At 37.6% G+C, this 27,382-nt stretch overlaps 1 protein-coding gene across 4 annotated transcripts in view; it reads right to left on the bottom strand.

Annotated features, from left to right (window-relative positions):
* hiw (MYC binding protein highwire) overlaps positions 1-27,071 on the bottom strand; it is a 300,830-nt gene extending 273,759 nt beyond the window's left edge. For all 4 annotated transcript variants that reach the window (XM_053789308.2, XM_070094063.1, XM_070094064.1 and 1 more), the window contains exons 1-13: positions 26,916-27,071; positions 24,660-24,897; positions 24,353-24,425; positions 20,433-20,663; positions 18,775-18,928; positions 14,514-14,713; positions 9,417-9,552; positions 7,961-8,139; positions 7,635-7,799; positions 6,351-6,443; positions 4,590-4,700; positions 4,134-4,473; positions 1,730-1,897 (exon numbers count right to left, since the gene is read on the bottom strand). In XM_053789308.2, coding sequence (XP_053645283.1) covers positions 1,730-1,897; positions 4,134-4,473; positions 4,590-4,700; positions 6,351-6,443; positions 7,635-7,799; positions 7,961-8,139; positions 9,417-9,552; positions 14,514-14,713; positions 18,775-18,928; positions 20,433-20,663; positions 24,353-24,425; positions 24,660-24,844 — 2,035 coding nt within the window. In that variant the 5' untranslated portion in view covers positions 24,845-24,897; positions 26,916-27,071. The remainder of the gene's footprint in view (positions 1-1,729; positions 1,898-4,133; positions 4,474-4,589; positions 4,701-6,350; positions 6,444-7,634; positions 7,800-7,960; positions 8,140-9,416; positions 9,553-14,513; positions 14,714-18,774; positions 18,929-20,432; positions 20,664-24,352; positions 24,426-24,659; positions 24,898-26,915) is intronic.
* Positions 27,072-27,382: the final 311 nt, after the last annotated feature.

The following is a 27,382-nucleotide window of genomic DNA, read 5'->3' as shown; positions in this document are numbered from 1 at the left end:
TTAATGTTCAGAACAAATGAATATATATACTGTACATGTTATCTATTCATTCTTCTACAATAACTTTTGATAGTTGCATCCACAAATATACTTAGTGTTAATCCAATGCACAAAATAAATGTCAAACTGGCTTACATTTGACAAATTAGTTAATATACAGTAGTACCTTGACTTACAAGAGCCCCAACTTACGAGTTTTCAGAGATACAAGCCGTCACTCGGTCGATTTTTTGCTTTGAATTGCGAGCCAAAATACGAGTCATGAGAGATCTTCAGATACGCCACCACTAGTTGATGCAGCGAACACTACAACAGTGCATGTGGTTACCGAGCCGTGGAAGCATCTCTCATGTTGTGCTTGCGTTTTGTGCAGTTATTTTGCCAAATTTCTTTTTTCTAACCATGGGTCCTAAGAAAGTAAGTGCAAAGGACATTGTTGAGAAGTAGAAGAGGATGATGTCCATTGAATTAAAGCATGAAATCATAGAAAAACGTGAGCGAGGTGTGCGTGTAGTCGACTTGGCGAGGCAGTACAAGCGTAGTATGTACTTTGTGCCATGTACCTTCTCGCAGAGAAGGCACGAGGCATTTACACTGATTTACTTTTGAGATATTCACCCAGAACATAGGTTGGTCTCCTGATTCAGGGAAAAAAAAATGCCGAGAAAATGGCTTTTGTTTTAGTGTTTTCCTTATGAAACTAGTGATCTAGTGCAGTTAGCCTTACAAACACCTTGTTTTCTCTTATAATAAAATCTCAGAAGGGCAAGAATGGGAAGATATGGTCAGAGAGAATTATTTTTACCTCGGGAATGGCCGCCACCACTCATCACATAATGACATTTTATTCATTCTAGAGTATGTATATATCATGTTTCTATGTTATTTATATTGTTTATTATGTCATATTAGATCAATTGTGATAGATAAATAAGCTGAAGAGTTGATATTAACTTTTTTTTTTTTTTTTTTTTTCAACAAGTTGGCCATCTCCCACTGAGGCAGGGTGACCCAAAAAGAAAGAAAATCCCCAAAAATAAAATACTTTCATCATCATTCAACACTTTCACCTCACTCACACATAATCACTGTTTTTGCAGAGGTGCTCAGAACACAACAGTTTAGAAGCATATACGTATAAAGATACACAACATATCCCTCCAAACTGCTAATATCCCAAAACCCCTCCTTTAAAGTGCAGGCATTGTACTTCCCATTTCCAGGACTCAAGTCCGGTTATATAAAAATAACCGGTTTCCCTGAATCCCTTCACTAAATATTACCCTGCTCACACTCCAACAGATCGTCAAGTCCCAAATACCAGTCATCTCCATTTACTCCTATCGAACACGCTTATGCACGCCTGCTGGAAGTATTTTCTCCTGCCTTCCGAGAGCCAGGAATTCCACTGGAATGGATTAATGGCATTTCAATATATTTCGTTGAGGAAAATTGATTTGATATATGAGCATATTGGGTTACGAGCTGGGTCATGGAACGAATTAAACTTGTAAGTCAAGGTACCACTGTATTTTGAAACAGTATGTAAATCAAATTTAAAGAAAATATGATTTTGACTGTCCATGGAGGCTAATATGGAAATACCTCATTAAACATATTAATCATGTCTTATCTCTGACTAAATTCACAATGTAGCACTTTATACTAATCTACCACCACAATGTCCTTTCAGTAAATATATTTTCCTATACTGTACATTAAATCTTACCTGTAGAGCTATCACAATGTGAGGTATCCTTGCCAAACATGTAGAGTTCTCCATCACGAGTCACTAGTGCAGATGTTCCATTATTACATGCACCGCTCACAACAAACTGTCCATCCAACTTGATCATCTTTTTAGGTTTCACTGGTTTAGGCTGTCGGCGACCTTTACCTGAGGTTAATAAATGTAAGTACTGTACAGTATAGTAAATTAAACTGTACTGGACGATTGACTATTAAGATGAAAATAACAAATTAATGTAAATTTGTCTGGTATGGTGAATTCTTTACAGACAGATTTTTTTTTTAACATACTGGCTGTCTCCCACCAAGGTAGGGTGACCCAAAAAGGAAACACTTTCACCATCATTCACTATCACTGTCTTGCCAAAGGCACACAGATACTACAGTTCAGATGCCCCTCCAAACTGCAAACATCCCCACCCTGCCTCCAGAGTGCAGGCAATGTACTGTTCATCTCCAGGACTCGAATCCGACTAACTGGTTTTTCCGGAATCCCTTTACAAAATGTTACCCTGCTCACATTCCAACAGCTTATCAAGTCCCAGAAACCATTTGCCTCTACTCAGTCCTATCTGACAGGCTCACTCATGCCTGCTGGATATCCAAGCCTCTTGCATGCAAAAACCTCCTTTACCCCCCCTCCCTCTAACCTTTCCTAGGCTGATCCCTAATCTGCCTTCCCTCCACTACAGATTTATACTCTCTTCAAGTCATCCTGTTTTGCTTTACTCTCTCTGAATATCCAAAGCACCTCAATAACCACTCCTCAGGCCTCTGGATAATACTTTTATTAACCCCCTACCTCCTCCTAATCTCCAAGAAACAAATTATTTGGATAATACTTACATCATACATTGCCCTCATACACGACATCTCAACTGTCTCCAGCCTCCTCTTCGCTGAAACATTCACAACCCATACTTCACACCCATATAAGAGTGTTGGTTCCACTATGCTCTCATACATTTCCCATTCTGCTTCCATGGATAATGTTCTTTGTCCCTACAGATTCTTCAATGCATCACCCACCTTTTTCCCATCATCAATTCCATGGTACACCACGTCTTTCATATACCCATCCATCAACATGCCAACTCCCAAATATCTGAACACATTCACTTCCTCCATACTCCTCCTTTCCAATCTCATAATCAATCTTGCATTAGTCAACTTGTGTGTTACCCTTATCACCGTGCTCTTTCCTATGTTCACTTTTAGTTTAATTCTATTACATACCCTCCTAAATTCATCCACCAACCTTTGCAACTTCTTTTCAGAATCTCCCAAAAGAACAGTATCATTGGCAGAAAGCAACTGTTACAACTCCCATTTTGTATTAGATTCTACACATTTTGATCCCACACCCATGTATTATATTATTGCCACTAAAAAAAAAAAAAATGGGTCATAACTAGGTTGCAATCTCCTCTACAAAATAAACAGTTCATTCATCTACTCTATTTTTATAGAGAAAATTGCAACCCAATTATGACCAATGTTTTTAAAGTGGTAATGAGATTCTTCTTTTGAAATTATATTCCACACCATATTGTGCACATCAACTATATGAAGCAATTGTACAATATGAAATGACTAACATTTCTTGCTAGTAATGTACCAATAGAGCACTTGAGGTTCCTGAACCTGTATTCCCTGGAACGCAGGCGGGAGAGATACATGATTATATACACCTGGAAAATCCTAGAGGGACTAGTACCGAACTTGCACATGAAAATCACTCACTACGAAAGCAAAAGACTTGGCAGACGATGCAACATTCCCCCAATGAAAAGCAGGGGTGTCACTAGCACGTTAAGAGACCATACAATAAGTGTCAGGGGCCCGAGACTGTTCAACTGCCTCCCAGCATACATAAGGGGGATTACCAACAGACCCCTGGCAGTCTTCAAGCTGGCACTGGACAAGCACCTAAAGTTGGTTCCTGACCAGCCGGGCTGTGGCTCGTACGTTGGTTTGCGTGCAGCCAGCAGCAACAGCCTGGTTGATCAGGCTCTGATCCACCAGGAGGCCTGGTCACAGACCGGGCCGCGGGGGCGTTGACCCACGGAACTCTCTCCAGGTAAACTCCAGGTAATACCCAGTGGGGTCTGACAAAGACCCATGGTGGCCTCTGTAATCCACTGTTTGTGCCACCATTTACAGGATGAGCATGGGGCATACATACCCTCTCCCATTGAGGTGGGGTGGAAAAAAGAAACATGTTTACCATCATTTAATCACTGTCTTGCCAAAAGCATGCTGACATCATATACAGTACTGTATTTACAGTATACAAAACAAGAAAAAGTGAGAAAATAACAAAAATATATAGTCTTTTCAATTTAAAAGCTTTTGTTAGTGTGGTAAATAAGTAAAATACTCACTGGCATCTCCATCTTCTCCTCGTCGTGCAGTTCCAACAAAAAATGCAGCTCCATCATCTGAAATAAGCACTGCATGCTGTCCTTCATGCCCAACTGCTAAATGCACAATACGTGGAGATTTTGTAATGGTGAGCTCTGGCCACCTTCCACTTGGCATATTACTTGTGGTAGGGGCATTAAGAGCAGTAGCAGCTTGGCTACCACTACCACCACCACCACCATAACTAGTGCCTAGAGGACATGCACCACTATTGCCACTTGCAGCACCGCTGTTACCACCACCGCCACCACTACTACCTTGTTTCATCCCAACTGAAGAAGCCTTTCCATTATAATATATCTAAAAAGAAATGAATAAATCACATTAGCTATTAATAAAACATGATTTTCTATAATATTAGTCACTGTTTCTAAACCGCAACATGTTATGTAATGTACTGCAATTGTATGACTTACTCGGCCACCAAGAGTCCTCACAAGAGTAAAATCCTTGCCAGCAGCCACTGTGACTATGTCTTCATCTAGTCCTGCAGACAATGTTGAGTGTTGTTCAGGCCCACCCAAAATCTGTTGAAAGACAGTGCCTTAGATATACCATACTTCAATTTGCACTATGTTTGGGTGTTCATCAGTGTCATAAAATCTTTGGAGAAGGTTCAGCATATGTGAAAAATTTTATATGTAAAATTATGATAATCATGAAAAGTGCTAAAAACAAGGAAGGAGAGATTACTTTAGTGTACACAGAAAGCTAACCCTGAAGTAAACTCAAATCTACACTGAGTAATTCTGAGAACATTTCATTAATGCTGAGAGCAAAGCAAACATGATTTGTAACTGGCAAGAAGATACCTTATTTGTTCCAAATTTATTACAATTTGATGATATTAACAGTGGATTTCAGCAGAATTGTACAATAACATATGATTCTACTGTACTTGATTATTTCCAATTATTTTTTGATGAGATACTTGTGTATGAAGATTACTAAAAAAAGTCTTGAAATATCATACATTTTATATCATAAGAAACTAGTGCTAGACAATGAAAAAAATAGAAAACAACCATAATTTGGTAAGGATGTTGCAGTTGGAGGGAAATCTGAATTGTGATGTCAGAACACATCTGGAAAGACAGACTGAATGAATGATGGGAAGTGTGTTTTCTTCTTTGGATCATCCTACCTTGACTGGAGGCCATTCGTTTAAAAAAAAAAATTGTGAAACATAAGTACCGCTACGCACATTTATGCCACTGTTGCCAATGAGTGATTATTTTTTCTGCATCTTCAAGTTTACTTTTGATTTCATTTTTCTTTTCATAGCTCTGTTTAGAAAAATATCCCTTACAAACTGTAAAAAATACTTTTTTTTCAAACTTTCCACATGGGAAAAACTAACAATACAAGGCCTTCCACAATTAACAGGTTAACATATAGCATAATTGATTATGACTGAATTTTGACTTGTATTTTTTCTCAGAAGCTTTTGATCAAATTCATTTTTTGTACGTAAGAGTTTGGTGCATGTGTGGTAAGACATTTTCTGAGTAAACATTAGTCAAGAGATGTAGAATTTTGCAAAGTTTCAGCACCTATCCCTACATTTTACTTGTTACTCTAAGTTAGCATTATGTGATTTCACTGTATGCACCATGGGTCAGGAACTCACCTATCACATGAAGCTAGGGACACCTGTAATTAGAAGAGTGACCACAAGGACACAGCCTTGCCTTTGGGACAGCTCTAGCAGTATTACAGCAAATATTATGTAACAAAATTTTATCTACACTATGTAAGAAAAATACCAATGAAAATATTAACAGAACTGAAACACCTGAGAGCTTTTGTGTGTTTGCATAAACATTGTCAGAATAGATTCATCATTAGAACAGTTTATGGAGCAGTGACCAGAAAGCTATATGTCTTCAAAATAACAGAAATCTGCATTACCAGATTTATTAGTTTTATTTTTTTATTATTAACACACTGGCCGATTCCCACCAAGGCAGGGTGGCCCGAAAAAGAAAACTTTCACCATCATTCACTCCATCACTGTCTTGCCAGAAGGGTGTTTTACACTACAGAGTATATAATTATATTACCTATTAATAACTTAGACAACAAAAACCATCAGTTTTTTTGTCATTATAAACCATCTAATTCAACTAACTCAAAATGAAATTACACTGAACTTAGTTTCTGTACATTTGCCTTACCTGTATACATTTAATAGCCAAGTTGAGACTCAGCTCATTTACAAGAGGCATAGGCTTCACAAGAGGATTGTAAGTCCTGACCACAAAACCATCCTGAAACAAAAAAATACATATAGAACATATAACTGAGGGTGTGTGTGTAGTGTGTGGGGCGCATGCATTTGCATGTGTGTGATGCATATGCATGTGATACACACACATGCCAGACTAGACAAACCAGACTAGACATGACTCTGGCACCCAGCCAAGCTAGACATCTGCTCCAGAGCAGCTGGTACTTGGATGGTGATTAGTTTTAGATTTCCTCTCCTAAATGCACTGACCAACTAAAGATAATAGAATGTTCATAATTTTCAGCAGCAACAAAATATTCTACAAACATATATCTCAGGCCAGAGGAGGCTTGAACCTATGAACTTTGGGATAAAGTATACAGTACTATCCACACCAACCCAGATCAGACAAGACTCTGGTGCCCATCAAAGCTGGGCATTTGCTGTCCGGTCTGGCTAGGTGTGAATGTTGTGTTTTTTTTTCACACCATTATCTGTAAATTCTAGAGACTGTAACGTATGAAAATATCAGGAAATCAGCAGCTTCTGGGATATTTAAACCACCCTGTCCGGCACCATCAATCATTCCATGGTCAAAGTCACTTAGATCATATTATTTCCCTATTCTTAACCTCGGTCTGAACAACAACTGAACCTCTTGACCATATCTACAAACTTTCAGGCATTGAGGTGTTGCCACATGATTGGCTGATTAAATATTTACATTACAACAAGATGTACCTATAAAGTGGACACTGAGTGTATATGTACTTAACACAGTGCCAGCATGTGTGTCGATAATTTCACATTAATATGAAAATAGGTTAGAAAGGCACTTGTTCCAGAGGAACTCGATTATAGACAAGTTTTTCTCATCACCAAGTGTTTTCTAACATAATTGTTAGCATTACAATATGAAAATAAATTACAGAAAAACTACTAAGGTATCAGTAAAGACCGAAAATAATAAATAAAATACTATTAACAAAGATCTAGAACATTCCTTGTTGTAACACATCACATGGCCTCTTCAGCTGGAATGAGTGAGGAATGAGCCAACCACCACCACAGCAATGTGTGGCAATCTTCAATGATCAGATTACTACAAGTCACTTGCTTGTGAAAAGTTTTATGGAGATTCCCAATGACTTGGGGAGAATTATCATGTTAAAATCAAATTAGTCTTCAGACAAGTTAATTTATAGAACTGATGCAATTTGGTGCTACATACTTCTCTGTCAGGAGAGATGTGCCCGATGTTAATACCATCACTAAATGGTAACCCTCGAGACCATCCTGGAGCTGAACACTGGTACACTTCTGAGACCTTTAACACCTCACGATCTATAACAACTAATTCACCATTACTTCCTTCTGGCCGGTAAAACACATCACCCTGCAAAAACAAAGAAATTACATAAAACAATATTTTTCTTAATACAACAACTAATAGTTTACATAGCCATTTACTTACACATGGCCTTGTGAATGTTTACAATTATGTAATACTCAAATACTGATTTATCCCTCTACCCATAATTCGACTATTTTACTTACATGAGCAAAACCAAGCCATCCTTTTTGCTTTGGATAAAAGTCTGGTCGATGGATATAAACATGACCTTTCATTGTTCCACCAAAGCCAGAGCCAATCTTGAAAAGTCCATGAGCATTGTGAATATAGAGGTAATGACCATCACAGGTCATTGTACTGTCTTCCTTAGACTCCTCTCCATCTGGTAAAGAAATAAAATTCAGGGAAAGTTGAGGCACATGGAGAAATGCTACTGTTTGCAGTTACATCATATATTATTATTCTGCTTTAAAAAAAAAATCCTTTCAAAATTACACTTAATATTTTCCCCCTCAAAGGTAATTTCCCGTTAAGGCAGAGTGACCTGAAGAAGTCAACACATTTACCATTATTCATTCAACAGATGTCTTGCCAAAAGTGTTCTGACATCAAAAGTCAAATTATTCTCTGACTGGAACATCCCCATCCTTCCTTCTGGGAGCAGGCACTGCCATTCCCACTTCCAGGACATAAGTCCAGCTAACCAGATTCACTGAATCACTTCAAGAAAGTTACCTTGCTCATGCTTCAACAGAATGTTCATTAAAAACCAACTGTCTCCACTCACTCCAATTTCCCACATTTACCCAAGCCTGCTGAATGCTCAGGCCCTTAACACTTAAAATTTCCTTTAACTCCCTCCCTACAACTGTTCCTAGAAAGAAAGCATTTTTTGCTTCTCTGTACTGATATGATTTGGAAATAATCTTAAACTATCATTATTTGTCACGTTTGACTGGGCAATATTACAGAAAATTTCCAACCCAATATTGTTTCAGTTTCACAAATGTAATGAAGAGAACAAAAGGAATAGAAATGCAGAAATATGAGTCACACATCAGTAGATATATTATTGAGGAAAATTCACATTCTGCTTTAAACTTGACAGATGGAGTTAGATTGTCAAGAAAATAAGAAAGGGTTGAAAGATATTAGTCATGTTGCAGCATACCAAAGACACCATTTACATAGTTTATCCAGAGAAAATGGACATACACCAAGATTGGTAGGCAGAAGTTTCAAAATAATCTACATATAGACTTAGTTATGTATTTCTATAATCTTTTAGCCCTTAAACTGTCCAAGCACATCTACGTTCATATGCGTAGTGCTCCAAAAGTAGATCTACATTTTTTTATATATTTTCAAATATAACAAAAAAAAACATAGTTCAAAGTTTTTTTACACATTTTCAAACGTAAAAAAAAAAAGATATACTTTTTTTATATACTTTCAAATGTTGAGAAAACGTAGATCTACGTTTGGACAGTTTAAGGGTTAAGAAAAACAAGCCCACAGTAGGGCTGTCAAAGTTGTCTCCCAAACACAGTTTATGGATATAGATTAAAAATCATTTAAGATACAAATGAATTTATGAACAATTCTGGAACACACTGTGTGCTCCTATAAACATGCTGAGCTAAAAGCAGCTTTTTTTACCTGTCATGATTTTAACAGAGAATTTGTCAATTAATGCAGATTTTGGCACTCCACATATCAGCCAGTCAGGACGAGAAGTTTTGCCCAGCAGTACTGCGTGAACACTACGCTGAAGGAATGTCAAAATCACTGGTACCTGAGAGGAAAAAGTAAAACCTTTGTCTAATAATACTGTGGCAATAGCATAAATGATGTAAAACTTTCAATAATAATTTTAGGTAAACAAATCAACTTTTAATTGATGCTTTCCTTTAGTATTTAACAAGTTCTCTAATAAATCATTAGAGAACTTCAGTTCTTCTGTACTTTAATTATAAACTTGGCAGCTTACTGCAACTACTAACTCCAAGATTTACTCTGGTTTTCATTTGGACAAATTTATTTACCAGGCCTGGTCACAAACCGGGCCGCGGGGGGCGTTGACCCCCGGAACTCTCTCCAGGTAAACTCCAGGTAAAGCAAAACACCACCATTAATTTCTCCCAGTCTAGTAGGTCCTTGTTATAATCTCAAAACCTTTATATAAAATGACTATGTACCAAATGAAGCTGTAGTCTGCTCCTTTATATAGCTCAATTTTGAAGTATCATATATGAGTAACTGCCACTCATTTAAAGAAGAGAAAAATTACAATTACCACATCCAGGTCACAAATATTTTAAATTCATTGTCGAAAACATATTCAGAGTGGATGAAAAAGTTGCCTGACAGTTCCAGCAGCCACAAATAAAAAAATATTAAGAATACAGGCTTTAACTGGGCATTTAACAGGGGACCCTAGATATCAGATTTGTACAGTATGCAAAATGCTTTAACCCCTCGACTGTCGCAACCCCCAATCCTGAAGGGTCTCCTGGTGTTGCAAAATAAAAAAAAAAAAAAATTCTTATGAAATGATAGAGAATTTTTTCCCGATTGTAATGACACCAAAAACACGAAATTAGATGGAAAACTGACGGAATTACGCTCTCAAGAAGTTAGCGACCTCGGCGATATTTACAAATCAGCAATTTCACCCAGTTTAAGCCCTATTTTCGGCTAATTCCATTGTTCCAGTCGACCAAACTCAGCTATTTCTTTAGAACTCCATTTTTTCTATCGATTGAGTACAAGAAACTGCCCATTTACCTATTTCAACTACCCAATAACGTGGTCAGAAATTTGAAATTTGGCCAATTTCACGAAAATTAAAAAATATGACAATTTCAAAATAAGGTCCAGAATGAACAATGCAGACATTCCTGGCTCTAAAATAACATTTTCTTTGTTCATCAGTCACGTCTCCAGGCCCCTCTGATATTACTCTTGCTTTCTATTTTGAATTTTTATTCAAACAAAAAATAGAAGATTTACTGTTATGCCGACTACTGCAATACTGTAATAATTGTATAAATAATGTCAACCCATTCATGACTGCATATTAGAATGGCTAGTTGGACATTTATTGGACAATGACATCATTTGTTTACTTTTGAACATCGGCAAAAATCAAACATTTCCCCTACTTTGAGCTCCATTTCCAGGTTCTTTTTATAGTAAAATCAATCAAAATCACCTCTATTTCTATAATATGTTTTCCATTCTATCAAATGAGACCAAGAAAACGAGAATACAACTATAAATACTATACGAAAATAGACCACAAATTCGGCATTTAAATTAAAAAAAAAACGGTCGGAGTTATTTTTTCTCATTATGCACTGCGTGCTCCAGGACTTTTTTTATATGGTGTACACTGACCACACAGACCCATTATCCCACATGTGGGCCTACCAGCTTTCTCCTGCTTGATTTGAAGCCGCTAGAATTTTTATTTTATTTATTATCACACTGGCCGATTCCCACCAAGGCAGGGTGGCCCGAAAAAGAAAAACTTTCACCATCATTCACTCCATCACTGTCTTGCAAGAAGGGTGCTTTACACTACAGTTTTTAAACTGCAACATTAACACCCCTCCTTCAGAGTGCAGGCACTGTACTTCCCATCTCCAGGACTCAAGTCCGGCCTGCCGGTTTCCCTGAATCCCTTCATAAATGTTACTTTGCTCACACTCCAACAGCACGTCAAGTATTAAAAACCATTTGTCTCCATTCACTCCTATCAAACACGCTCACGCATGCCTGCTGGAAGTCCAAGCCCCTCGCACACAAAACCTCCTTTACCCCCTCCCTCCAACCCTTCCTAGGCTGACCCCTACCCCGCCTTCCTTCCACTACAGACTGATACACTCTTGAAGTCATTCTGTTTCGCTCCATTCTCTCTACATGTCCGAACCACCTCAACAACCCTTCCTCAGCCCTCTGGACAACAGTTTTGGTAATCCCGCACCTCCTCCTAACTTCCAAACTACGAATTCTCTGCATTATATTCACACCACACATTGCCCTCAGACATGACGTCTCCACTGCCTCCAGCCTTCTCCTCGCTGCAACATTCATCACCCACGCTTCACACCCATATAAGAGCGTTGGTAAAACTATACTCTCATACATTCCCCTCTTTGCCTCCAAGGACAAAGTTCTTTGTCTCCACAGACTCCTAAGTGCACCACTCACTCTTTTTCCCTCATCAATTCTATGATTCACCTCATCTTTCATAGACCCATCCACTGACACGTCCACTCCCAAATATCTGAATACATTCACCTCCTCCATACTCTCTCCCTCCAATCTGATATTCAATCTTTCATCACCTAATCTTTTTGTTATCCTCATAACCTTACTCTTTCCTGTATTCACCTTTAATTTTCTTCTTTTGCACACCCTACCAAATTCATCCACCAATCTCTGCAGCTTCTCTTCAGAATCTCCCAAGAGCACAGTGTCATCAGCAAAGAGCAGCTGTGACAACTCCCACTTTGTGTGTGATTCTTTATCTTTTAACTCCACGCCTCTTGCCAAGACCCTCGCATTTACTTCTCTTACAACCCCATCTATAAATATATTAAACAACCACGGTGACATCACACATCCTTGTCTAAGGCCTACTTTTACTGGGAAAAAATTTCCCTCTTTCCTACATACTCTAACTTGAGCCTCACTATCCTCCTAAAAACTCTTCACTGCTTTCAGTAACCTACCTCCTACACCATACACTTGCAACATCTGCCACATTGCCCCCTTATCCACCCTGTCATACGCCTTTTCCAAATCCATAAATGCCACAAAGACCTCTTTAGCCTTATCTAAATACTGTTCACTTATATGTTTCACTGTTACACCTGGTCCACACACCCCCTACCTTTCCTAAAGCCTCCTTGTTCATCTGCTATCCTATTCTCCGTCTTACTCTTAATTCTTTCAATTATAACTCTACCATACACTTTACCAGGTACACTCAACAGACTTATCCCCCTATAATTTTTGCACTCTCTTTTATCCCCTTTGCCTTTATACAAAGGAACTATGCATGCTCTCTGCCAATCCCTAGGTACCTTACCCTCTTCCATACATTTATTAAATAATTGCACCAACCACTCCAAAACTATATCCCCACCTGCTTTTAACATTTCTATCTTTATCCCATCAATCCCGGCTGCCTTACCCCCTTTCATTTTACCTACTGCCTCACGAACTTCCCCCACACTCACAACTGGCTCTTCCTCACTCCTACAAGATGTTATTCCTCCTTGCCCTATACCCGAAATCACAGCTTCCCTATCTTCATCAACATTTAACAATTCCTCAAAATATTCCCTCCATCTTCCCAATACCTCTAACTCTCCATTTAATAACTCTCCTCTCCTATTTTTAACTGACAAATCCATTTGTTCTCTAGGCTTTCTTAACTTGTTAATCTCACTCCAAAACTTTTTCTTATTTTCAACAAAATTTGTTGATAACATCTCACCCACTCTCTCATTTGCTCTCTTTTTACATTGCTTCACCACTCTCTTAACCTCTCTCTTTTTCTCCATATACTCTTCCCTCCTTGCATCACTTCTACTTTGTAAAAACTTCTCATATGCTAACTTTTTCTCCCTTACTACTCTCTTTACATCATCATTCCACCAATCGCTCCTCTTCCCTCCTGCACCCACTTTCCTGTAACCACAAACTTCTGCTGAACACTCTAACACTACATTTTTAAACCTACCCCATACCTCTTCGACCCCATTGCCTATGCTCTCATGAGCCCATCTATCCTCCAATAGCTGTTTATATCTTTCCCTAACTGCCTCCTCTTTTAGTTTATAAACCTTCACCTCTCTCTTCCCTGATGCTTCTATTCTCCTTGTATCCCATCTACCTTTTACTCTCAGTGTAGCTACAACTAGAAAGTGATCTGATATATCTGTGGCCCCTCTATAAACATGTACATCCTGAAGTCTACTCAACAGTCTTTTATCTACCAATACATAATCCAACAAACTACTGTCATTTCGCCCTACATCATATCGTGTATACTTATTTATCCTCTTTTTCTTAAAATATGTATTACCTATAACTAAACCCCTTTCTATACAAAGTTCAATCAAAGGGCTCCCATTATCATTTACACCTGGCACCCCAAACTTACCTACCACACCCTCTCTAAAAGTTTCTCCTACTTTAGCATTCAGGTCCCCTACCACAATTACTCTCTCACTTGGTTCACAGGCTCCTATACATTCACTTAACATCTCCCAAAATCTCTCTCTCTCCTCTGCATTCCTCTCTTCTCCAGGTGCATACACGCTTATTATGACCCACTTCTCGCATCCAACCTTTACTTTAATCCACATAATTCTTGAATTCTTGAATTTATATGGTGTACACTGACCACACAGACCCATTATCCCACATGTGGGCCTACCAGCTTTCTCCTGCTTGATTTGAAGCCGCTAGAATTTATGAGTATATATACGTCAAACACGGTACCTCATAAGACGTATATATACGACCTCGACAGTCAAAGGGTTAATGAAGGATTTAGTTATTGTTATTCAGGACTTGATTCTGCAAGAGAACACAAAAACAAAAATATACATTTCTTGGTATTTACAAAATTAAAAATTAAATATCTGACAAAATTAACAGCCAAATTAAATTAATACAGTAAATACTAATTAAACTACTCACTATATCCTTTAGTTAAGGATCATTTGTTTTACTGACCTGAATACTCTGACTGGCAAGCTGACGAGAGGTCATAAGGATGTCTGCTGTCGCTCTCAGGAATTTTCCTGTTTCACCTCGTGCTACTACTAGGGAAAGGAGACAAGCACATGCCACACCCACTAAAGGGGAGGAAGGGCATGTCAAGACATCTCCATTACTTGCTGTAGCCAGCCGTAACAGCAAACTAAACAATGCATCTGGAAAGGATGACAGTTTTTAACTCTTTAACTAGGAAAAGACTTTTTCTAATAAAAACAATATACGTATACACCTACCATCCGACTTACGACCAAGCTTGGTTCCGACCAACCGGTCATAAGTCAAAATGGACGTAAGTTGAACCTTTGAAAATTTCCGACATATTGGGTAGGGCATAATGTCAAACCTTTCTTATATAAACTACCTACATAATACTGTAATGTAATGTACAATCATTATTTCATTCTTTTTACCATAATTTACTTCCATTGTTATATTTTAATTATTTATGTACTGTATATAATGTATACATGGTAGTGTTCTGTATTGTAAATGTTACATCGCATACAGTATCATATGTTACTATTATCTTTATGTAATGTCGACACAGTGGAATGGGAGAATACCACTGGTAGTGTCATCCTGCCAGAATGTAGTATAACCTATACCCTAAGTAAAGAGAAACGACTCTGGAACATGTGTAATACGTATCCGGCTGGGTGGCTGGGTCTGTGGTTGGCCAGGTGGGTGGGTGGGTGGGTGGGTGGTTGGCTGACCGAATGTGGCTGTCTCTCTCTCTGTATCTCTCTCTCTCTGTATCTCTCTCTCTCTCTGTATCTCTCTCTCTCTCTGTATCTCTCTCTCTGTATCTCTTTCTCTCTGTATCTCTCTCTCTCTCTCTCTGTATCTCTCTCTCTCTCTGTATCTCTCTCTCTCTCTCTCTCTGTATCTCTCTCTCTCTCTCTCTCTGTATCTGTATCTCTCTCTGTATCTGTATCTCTCTCTGTATCTGTATCTGTATCTCTCTCTGTATCTGTATCTATCTCTGTATCTGTATCTGTATCTGTATCTCTCTCTGTATCTGTATCTCTCTCTGTACCTGTATCTCTCTCTGTATCTGTATCTCTCTCTGTATCTGTATCTCTCTCTCTGTATCTCTCTCTCTCTCTCTATCTCTCTCTCTCTCTTTCTCTCTCTCTCTCTCTGTATCTCTCTCTCTCTCTCTCTCTGTATCTCTCTCTCTGTATCTCTCTCTCTGTATCTATCTATCTATTTATCTCTCTCTCTCTCTCTCTCTCTCTCTCACAGTTACACATAAGTCATCATACATATTATAAATTACCTAGGATAACCCAAAAAATCTAGATAAAGTGCTATACAGTGGATCAGTGCTCCAGTGCCCTAAATTAATAATAGTGTGATGAATGGTTTGAAAAACCGACAAGTTGAAGAATGAGACACTTATGCAGCATATGGGAATCTTTATTCAGGAAACGTTTCGCCACACAGTGGCTTCATCAGTCCAATACAAAGAGGAAGGCGTAAGGAGAGGAGGAGTATGAGGTAATCAGTCCCTCAACCTGGAGTCGATGTGTTCAGTCCATCAATCTTGTAGAATGTACAGCATAGGGCCGTAGACGTGGCTTATATACTGTAGTGAGGTGAGGTGAAGCAGGCGGAGGCGGGGTCATAGTGGTACCATCCACTAGTCGAAGTAGGTTCAACCTCTTAGAGTCAATTGAGTTTCTGAGGTCACTACAAAGCACCTTTCAAACAGAGCTTTTGTGTACAGTTTTTTGAAGTTTGCAATAACCTGCTGGTCCATGGGCTGCAGGAGAGGAGTGGTATTAGGAGGCAAAAACTTGACCTTAATGAAGCTCATGTCCCCACGAAGTCGCTCTGCTACGTCTGTAGGATGACCAGGGGCATTGTCTAACACCAGGAGGCACTTAAGGTCTAATTTCTTTTCAGTTAGGTAATTTTTCACATTGGGGGCAAATGCTTGGTGTAACCAGTCATAGAAAAAGTCCCTAGTGACCCATGCCTTACTGTTTGCCCTCCACAGCACACACAAATTAGCCTTGAGGATATTCTTTTGCCTGAATGCTCTGGGAGTTTCAGAGTGATACACTAATAAAGGCTTCACTTTGCAATCACCACTAGCATTGGAACACATTAACAGAGTAAGCCTGTCTTTCATAGGCTTATGTCCTGGGAGTGCCTTTTCCTCCTCAGTAATGTAGGTCCTGCTTGGCATTTTCTTCCAAAACAGGCCTGTTTCATCACAATTAAACACTTGTTCAGGTTTCAGTCCTTCACTGTCTATGTACTCCTTGAATTCATGCACATATTTTTCAGCTGCTTTGTGGTCCGAACTGGCAGCCTCACCATGCCTTATCACACTATGTATGCTACTACGCTTCTTAAATCTCTCAAACCAACCTTTGCTGGCCTTAAATTCACTCACATCATCACTAGTTGCAGGCATTTTTTTTAATTAAATCCTCATGCAACTTCCTAGCCTTTTCACTTATGATCACTTGAGAGATGCTATCTCCTGCTATCTGTTTTTCATTTATCCACACCAATAAGAGTCTCTCAACATCTTCTATCACTTGCGATCTCTGTTTCGAAAACACAGTTGAACCTTTGGCAAGAACAGCTTCCTTGATTGCCGTTTTCTTGGACACAATAGTAGCGATGGTTGATTGGGGTTTACTATACAACCTGGCCAGCTCGGAGACACGCACTCCACTTTCATACTTAGCAATGATCTCTTTCTTCATCTCTATAGTAATTCTCACCCCTATTCCTGTAGGGTTGGCACTAGAAGTTTTCTTGGGGCCCATGGTCACTTATTTTGCAGATAAAATCACCAAAAACACTGTAATAATACGAAATGTTCCGATTGTATGCTTGGATGTTACCGCGGAGGCTGGCTGGTAAACAATGCCACCGGCGGAACATGTGAGGCTGGCTCAGGCCGCACATTAGACGCGTCTCGGACGAATAGCGTTGAGCGGGTTTTTTAGCGGTATGCGAGGCAAAATCTTAGTGATAAAATGTATCGGTATGCGGATTTAACATTATGTGATGCCAACGGTATGTGGGGGTCCACTGTAATTATATTTCAAGTAGAGATGGTTTGGACATGTAGAGAGGATGAAACAAAATAGAATGACTTCAAGAGTGTATAAATCTGCAGTGGAGGGAAGGCAGGGTAGGGGGTCGACCAAGGAAAGGTTAGTGGGAAGGGGTAAAGGAGGTTTTGTGTGCAAGGGGCTTGGACTTCCAGCAAGTATGCGTGTGTGTGCTATACAGGAGCAAATGGAGACAAATGGTTTTTAGGACTTGATGTGCTGTTGGAGTGTAAACAAAGTAACATTTATCAAGGGATTTGGGGAAACCAGCAGAACGAACTTGATTCCTGGGGATGGGAAGTACAGTGCCAGCACTCTGAAGGAGGGGTGTTAATGTTACAGGTTTATAACTGTAGTGTAAGCATGCCTCTGGCAAGACAGTGATGAAGTGAATGATGATGAAAGTTTTTCTTTTTCGAGCCACCCGGCCTTGGTGGGAAACGCCTGATGTGTTAATAAAAAAATCAAAATAAACGTATTTCAAACACACAATTCATGCATACTTCATTTTATATAAAGAAACCAATAATATAGGATAATTTTTTAGTGGTTGAATCTTTAGATATATTCAACTTGCTTTAGAAAACAGTAAACAATATACTGTACTCATACAGTTTTGTACACAACCATAAGGATCAAGCTTTACTGTTGTTATACATATACAATACACAAATTTTATGTACAGTACTCTGCATAGAATTATATAATGAAAAGAGCAATAATTTTTTTTTTCTTTTTAGACTAGGAAGGTCAAATGGAGCACAACTAGGCTTAAATTAATCCTCAAAACTGTGCAACAAAATATATTTCAGCCTTGTTTACATCTCATATTTACTTTTCCGTTGCTAATTACAGTATGCAGAGTCAACCCATTAGGTCATGAGTGTAGGGGTTGACTCTGCATACTGTAATTAGCAACAGAAAAGTAAGCCTAGATTTTTCAGGGTCAATCTTAGCCTTGGAGGATGAGGAAGGTTAATTTGGGTGGTCATATAACAGGGATCACCAGTATATTCCTATAAAGTAACAGCTATAACAACTATTTAATTCTTAATTACCATTATGCTCCCACTGCACCTGCACCAGGTACATATGTACCTGTTGCAGGTGAAGTGGCAAGACAGTACACAGTCACTTACCAATGACCTCTGGAGGTTCACTGCGCAAAGCTTCTGGCTGTTGCCCCTGAAGAATATCTAAGAGGGCCTCAAGCGCACGAATACAAAGAGCAGGATAAGCAGACACCGAGCCCCGTATCAACTCATATACACTCACTAACCCCAATCCAACCATCTAAGGAAAGAAATATAGTTAGATTAATTATGTATTGTACGTATATTGTGTACAGTACATTACCATAATGTTCTTAAGCTTTACTTGCAAAATAATTTCAATTTGTGGATATTCAATTCAATTTAAGATTCTAAGACAATTATATACGACTTAAAATGACTATAGATATCAGGCACTGATCAGCTATTTTTAATAAATAGTATTATAACAGTTCAACTCAAGAAACAATACACTCAAATTTCAATAGCTCTTCTTTTTTTTTTATCATGTTGGCAGTCTCCCACTGAGGCAGGGTGACACCCCCCCCCAAAAATAAAAGAAAAACTTTCTCATCTTACAAAAAGGTTTACTTTTTCATTTCCTCTTATTCTTTCCCACAAACTGATTCACTCAATTCATCCACCTAAACACAAAAGTTTCTCTTTTTAACTTTAGTAATGTATACAGGAGAAGGGGTTATTAGCCCCTTCCTCCTGGCATTTTAGTTGCCTCTTACGACATGCATGGCTTAAGGAGGAAGAATTTTGTTCCACTTCCCCATGGAGACACTTATTATTTTTTTTTTTTTCAACAAGTCGGCCGTCTCCCACCGAGGCAGGGTGACCCAAAAAAGAAAGAAAATCCCCAAAAAGAAAATGCTTTCATCATCATTCAACACTTTCACCACACTCACACATAATCACTGTTTTTGAAGGTGCTCAGAATACAACAGTTTAGAAGCATATACGTATAAAGATACACAACATATCCCTCCAAACTGCCAATATCCCAAACCCCTCCTTTAAAGTGCAGGCATTGTACTTCCCATTTCCAGGACTCAAGTCCGACTATATGAAAATAACAGGTTTCCCTGAATCCCTTCACTAAATATTACCCTGCTCACACTCCAACAGATCGTCAGGTCCCAAGTACCATTCATCTCCATTCACTCCTATCTAACACGCTCACGCACGCTTGCTGGAAGTCCAAGCCCCTTGCCTACAAAACCTCCTTTACCCCCTCTCTCCAACCCTTTCGAGGACGACCCCTACCTCGCCTTCCTTCCCCTATAGATTTATATGCTTTCCATGTCATTCTACTTTGACCCATTCTCTCTAAATGACCAAACCACCTCAACAACCCCTCTTCTGCCCTCTGACTAATACTTTTATTACTCCACACCTTTTCCTAATTTCCACACTCCGAATTTTCTGCATAATATTTACACCACACATTGCCCTTAGACAGGACATCTCCACTGCCTCCAACCGTCTCCTTGCTGCTGCATTTACCACCCAAGCTTCACACCCATATAAGAGTGTTGGTACTACTATACTTTCATACATTCCCTTCTTTGCCTCCATAGATAACATTTTTTGACTCCACATATACCTCAATGCACCACTCACCTTTTTTCCCTCATCAATTCTATGATTAACCTCATCCTTCATAAAGCAATAAATTTGTGTGTCAGACAGTGTTTCAGAAGTTCTAAAATAAAATTTGTATCTAATTCAGTACATACTTTTGGTATCTGCATTGTGAGTTCTCTCCCTTTTTCTCCATCATCATCGGTATCAGAGTCTGATGGAAGAGGCTGAGTTGTGGCCAGGTAAACTCCTTGGGCCTGTCGCGCAGCATTCTCAAGAACAAGTCCTCGCACATGAGCATATACAGCAAATGATGAAGGATTTCCAGGAAGTTCTAGAACTGGGATTAGGCTGCTGCACGTATTGCTTCCACCAGCAACTTCTCCCTATAAAAAAATGTACAGTATTTATATAGGATGGTTACCTATGCAACAGGCCAACAAGTGGGTGTCAAGAAAACTAATGCAGAACAAACATTTTTATAGCACTGTTTTGCTCAAGTATGAGCTTTACTATGTCTTTATCCTGGCAGAACTCAAGTCAGAGAGAATTATCATCTAAAACCATCATTATGCCCAGTATTCATAAAGATTATTGAAAATTGTACATGTGGTATACTGTATATACAGTAAATAACTACATATACTATTCAGTACCGAATATAAAAGAAGGGTTTATAGTTTGGTTAAAGACTGATTACAGTTATGGGAATACATCATCTTGCATATACTAGGGAAAACCCTTTGTTATGTGAAGCATTTGGCTTAATTCTTTTTTTAAAAATAATGCATGCATGTGGGTATCTGAATAATGGAAGTTAATTCTACCTGGAAATAAAGACCCTGGTAACAGGGTAATCCTTTCATTATCAAATGTGACAGGGTCACAACCTCGGGTGAAATGTTGCAATACGTACGAAGATTCCTTGTACACTTTATTAGTATCTTTATTTCCACTTGGCTTATACCATTTGTACTTTCTCTCTTAAACAAATACAAAAAGCAAAATATACTACCAGACATCTATGCACTTGATTTTACAGGTTCACCACATTAATGCACAAGATAAATTATATTCAACTGTGGAGATATCTATTTCTGGCTACACTATCAGTAAATTCTGACAACTGTGGCACCAGCAGATTGCTTTTATAGGGGAAATTTTATTTTCCATGACCAGTTTTTTCATTCTTATGAATGTCAGTATTAACCAGATTAGACTGTTATTTCAAGAGAAGTGGCCTGAAAATGTGAAAAATATAAAATATGAAAAACTAATTAATTCAGACATGCAAAATTTCATATTATTAACAACTTCAAAACTCCCAAGGCCTCCAGGAATCTAACCCTCATGAATTCATTGGTTCAACCATATATACATTATACTTACACCTATACTTAATTCTGTTCATGTTTATATTAATTAAATGCATTATAAAATCATGAAAGGTAATTTGAAATTAAGACTGACATTCTGTTATTCCATTTAAGTGCTTTTTTAATACAAAATGGAGCCTTAGGGCTACTGCCTCTTTTGCCACTCTGTGACCTTTTTTCACTCCAGTACTACACAAAAACTGAAGACTGATATACAAGTCACTACTATAAAAGCCACAAAAAGTGCATTCTAATCCAAATTATGCAAAACAAAATTTCCATGTTTAAAAAATCATTCATACCATCCAAATGTTTAAGATAGTAAAACCATGATACTTCTGAGTAGATGATGGAAAGGCTGCAGGATGAAGGAAATTATTCCAAAAAGAGTTAGGGATAACTTCATCTGTCCAATCTGTCATGTTGAATGAGGTGTCTTGTTTTATTATGTAAGAAGTGTGTGTACAAATATTGGTTTCTTGAGCTGCATTTTCACAGCAAGCTTCAGAGTTTTTATAAGTGGCTTCTCTGCTTGTAGTGAGGTCTTCCAGCGCGAGTCCAAAAACAGGATGACTGTCTGTGATGTAGGTAACTGCATTTCTTCTCTGTCGTTTTGATGGCAGCTCAGCTGATAACAATAACTTTAATTTCCTCATCTCTGTTGATAAGCCGTCCTTTCCTGGGTCACCTTCTCGTGGACTCTTACTACATTGCAGCACAGTGGTCCTGACTGACAGTTTATCATTAATAGTACTTGGCAGAGAAAGAGAGACTAGATTTTTATCTTTTAAGCTTTGGGAATCCTCAAGCCTTTCAGTTTTATCATGTAATGCAGCTTCTGTAGATGGTATAACTAGGTCTTCTTTATCACCATATGTAAATAATTTACATGACTCATCTATCTGTGGCTTACTCACTCTAAATGTAGGTATAATTCCTTTGTTTACATTGTAACAGTAATTATGCCCTTCTGCTACACCCATCTTTTCACTTGAATTAATAGCTGGGGTATAATCTGCATCTGTGGAAAAATCTCTGTATTTCAGGATTATATTGGAACCATCACTATTTGACACTGACGGTTTTGGTGATAAATACAATGGAATGGTTTCAACAGATTTTGCTTCTTGGACCACCTGCAGTCCTGCATTTGAAGTATGCTGACTCCTCATATCTTTAGAGTGTTGAGCCTTAAGTGTTTGAGGTGTGTTTGTGCCTAAGCATATCATGGATTTCCTCCTATTCTGGAAAACACTGAGGTCTGCCACCTTGCATACCACATGAGGCTCTGTGGATATTCCAGCATGAGAATGCCTCCTCTTTCCCCAAACATTAGCATAAATGCTAGATGTTACTACATTATGTTTTCCTGGAATGGACAAAAGGTTTGGACTACAAGATGCTCTTCTTTTTGCAAATATCTTTTTTAAACCAACTGATGCAGATCGTTCATCAACTGAGTGACGGCGACCAGTTTCCAAGCCGATTGCTTGCTCTCTCCTCTTCTCACTGACCAACTCTCCAGCTTTATTTAAATTTCCACACTGAACAAGGAGTCGGTAAGTTTTATTGCTCACATTGCTTATACAATTATCTACTTCATTTTTATTCTTTGAAGCCATTTTTTAGCAAAATTTTTCTCATTAACACAGCTCAAAAGTTTAAAATCTTGGCCGGTAAACACAAAATTATCTGTTGCTCTTCTCTGGGAATATAATTTCATCATTCAGGGATACATGAGCATGCACTCACAGAGCAGACACTGAACTGACAACCAAGTCAATACATGGTGCAGAAGCCTTGTCTTAAATTAGATGTACCATACAATCTCAAAATCTTGTATGACTGTACACAGAAATAGCATGTGTGTTGCCACCACTTTAAAAAGAAAGCCTTAAAAATGACCAACATAGTTTTGTGTTAGTACTTTAAGGAGTATATATGTGTAAAATCAAAGGTATTTCTGATCATATGGTATTAAAACCACAAATCCAAATATGCTTTAGGTAACAACTTGTGGCAACATAATTGTATAGAATCTCAGCAAGAGGTGGGTGGAGGACACACTATCATAATGTCCATCATATTCTTAGTTTCTTACTGAACATTAATGTAAATAAATATATGGTGTACAGGTATACAGTATAATATTTTAAAATTGTTCTTTATAGTACTAAATTATTAATAATATATATTCTTAACATACACTTAGTTTACTTTCTCCCACAAGTAGAAATTTATTTTAAAAGCAATTCCTTTAAGAGTAAAAATGATTTGCACTGCACACATAAACACACCCTCAGCTCCATTGTTCCTACATATACCCCTTACCACCCTAACCCCAATACTACCAGACCACCATCCCCAACACCCACCCCTTGATATGGCTTACCTCCCAACAAAAAGCCTTGGACCCCAACCCCTTTCCTAATGCACACTCAATCACATTTTGGAAGGATTTCGGTTTAATGCCAATATTTCACTTCACGACCACATGAATTACTTGCCGTACATATAATTTACATCAGCATAAGTACAACAGGCATTAGTAACTTTTTTAAAAAGTTACTATGTTTTAGATTTTATTATAACTCTTTAGTAGAATCCTTTTATTAAATGCCTTCACACTTTTGCATACACTACATAATTAAAAATATGAATGCACTGTATGTACTAGCAAAGACTGTAGTATTACTAACCTTTTTCTTTTTATCCTTATGATGTCTGTTAGATTTGGCTTTCCTTCTAACTTTACGGCGATCTTTTTTCTTCCTGTAGTAAAATATAATTCATAAACAGTAAAAACAATGCATTTCATTTTACTAAAGACTGATAAAAATATAACTGTTGACAAAACTTGTAAAAGGAGCTTTTATAAAAAGCATGCATTTGAAATAATGTCATTTTAATAATTGATGAGCCTAGCATCATTAAAGTTAATGGCAGAAGCTGTTGTTATTACACATATCCAGAGGAAAATAAACAATATGATAAAAAAAAGCATACCTTAAGTCAGGAAGAGCTCTATAGAGGGCATGAAAGTCTGCTCTAAGTTTTACTCCATCTTTCATATAGAGGCCAACTCGAGCTCGTACGTTATTTTCTCTAGCAAAGATCTTTTCAATAGCTCCGATGCTTGCTGCAGACCCATTTGAAGAGCCTGAGCCATCAGATTTATCATCTGCAGTCATGGTTTATCACAACACCCGTTCACTGTACACTTAAAGTTTTATTTGCACCTCATCTGAAACAATCATTATAAAACTAGGTTTATTTGTTTTATAGTTATATATTATTATTGAAGATATTTCCTTTCATTTTCCTACATAAAGCATATAAAGTCCACATAAATACATATTATACCAGGTAAAAACAATATTTCCATAAATAATCATGGTAATCAACTGTTTTAATAACTTCTTTAAAACATAATAAAAACTTCGCTTCCAATTAGAGTATACATTAAACTTTATTAATCATTAAATACATTACATTATTCACTACTGTAATTTCCTTTTACACAAATTTAACACAGAACATACTTTTATTAATACACTTTAGTATACCAAAGTCTTATACCGTACATGCCATACACCATACTGTAATTTGCACCACCAATTATAATGTATTAAAGTACATAAACTACTTTCTTTAGAAGGTTCCACAAGCCCCTACTGGAGTAACAACCTGTTGGTAAACCTAGTATTAACAAAAAATATTAACAAAAAATACATTTTATAGAGAATAACAATGGTTTTGCATACAGAAAAGGGACTACTAAATTCGAGGGTCCACTGTATATACTTTACGAACACTGTTCACCTCACCTCACCTGTCCTACCTTGCTATCTGTGTCACACAGACTCTAAGTACTCAGTGGTTTAACCTGATGAGGTAATCTGACATAAGGAGGCAGCAGTTATAGGTAAATTATGGTGAAGACACAGTGCAGTGATATACAAGGGGAGGATGGTCAGCAAGCAAGAAACACAGTTAAGCAGATTTAGTGTATGGTGACATGTGCAGTAAAATGTCACTATAAGAATCTATAAATAATCTGTGAATAATACAATATTGTGATGGAAGTGCTGTGTAGCTTTGTGAAACATTACCTATAGGAATAGAGATAGTTAACAAATGAATAGTGAATGACCAGTGTCATGAACTTGTGTACAAGAACAGTTATGAAATTTGTGACCCAAAGGCATCAATGAAATGCTGTGAAAGCATTTATATTTTGTGATGTACAGTATGCACTAGGATACTAAAAAATACTGCCAACCAACTGAGCAATCAGAACTAAGTTCATTTAAAGTTTCACAAATTTAGGTGACTGCGATTATCATACATAATAACATATAGGATTTATTTGTTTACTTGATACAATGGCTATATCTATTATGTAAATATATACCTAGTTGACTGCTGTGGATCGCATCCTTTAGGAGGACCTGAAGATCACAATGGAAATAAGCTTTCTTGGGTTATCCTGGGTTACAGTATTAACCATACAAAATTAATTATTTAAAGGTAGTCTTCTTCAACTCTTTCTCCTGTTTATAATATTGAGAGTTCTAGTGGTCAACTGGCCTGCTAGCTCTATAATAATAATAATAATAATAATAATAATAATAATAATAATAATAATAATAATAATAATAAATAATAAATAATAAATAATAAATAATAAATAATAATAATAATAATATCTTTATTACAAGTACATGGGTTCTACCCACAGTTTGACCCATACTTTAACCCATGCTGTTTTACCCATTCTGCTCGACCCACATTGACCCACACTCTGACTCACACTTACACACACTCACACTCTGACTCACACACTGACTAACACTATTCAGGGATATAAATAAAATTAGTTTAATTGGATGACATCACAATACTGGACTTCATTCTGAGCAAGATCCTCTGATCATTCCTCAGAATATCTTAGTAAAATTACGTCTCCCTAGACAATTAAATAATAAAACAGTGACAAGGATATATGAAAGTGCATTATTATTATTATCAAAAAAAGAAGCGCTAAACCTACAAGGGCCATACAGCGCATATGAAAGTGCAGATAAAAAGCTTCAGTAAAACTGGCTTCTTTAAACTTTAAGTAATTAATTTAAAGGCTGTAAGAGACATGATTAACAGTACTGTCAAAACTACTGTTAAATTTAAGATATTTTTAATACTTGATGCGTGTCTACATACATCAAAAATATTTTGACAAAGTGCTACCATTAACTTGCATACCTCTATGTGGATGGAAGTTATGTATTCGTGCCTTAAAATTTTCCTCGACATTCATCTAGGAAATAATTAACCTTGTAGTAGGCCTCAAGTCTACATTTAAGGGGAAAATCGAGACTTGACAAGTGACTGGTCGCTCCCGAGTGTTTTCATGCAGCAGAAGACATTTCTGTGTCCGGTTCCTCAGTCACCCTCCTACTAGTTCTCTATTTATCTACGTTTTGCCCTAAATTAGAAGGACTATATATTATTTTTTACTTACGTCTATTAAAATATATTTAATTATGCTTAAAACAGTATTTGTGGAGGTATGTGACGGTATAATGAGGATAAAGTCAGTGGTTGAATAATACGAATGATCGAGAGCGGCTGACGCCGAGAACACTCATAGAAAATGTTATTCAGAATATTTATTATAAACTATATGATTTTGAACATGACAATACTGGCTTCAGCAATATTAACACTTG

This window comes from Cherax quadricarinatus, chromosome 44 (assembly GCF_038502225.1).
Source record: "Cherax quadricarinatus isolate ZL_2023a chromosome 44, ASM3850222v1, whole genome shotgun sequence".
Classification (NCBI taxonomy): Eukaryota; Metazoa; Arthropoda; class Malacostraca; order Decapoda; family Parastacidae; genus Cherax; species Cherax quadricarinatus.
The sequence above is the reverse complement of the archived record's forward strand: the minus strand, read 5'-3'. Positions and strand labels throughout refer to the sequence as shown.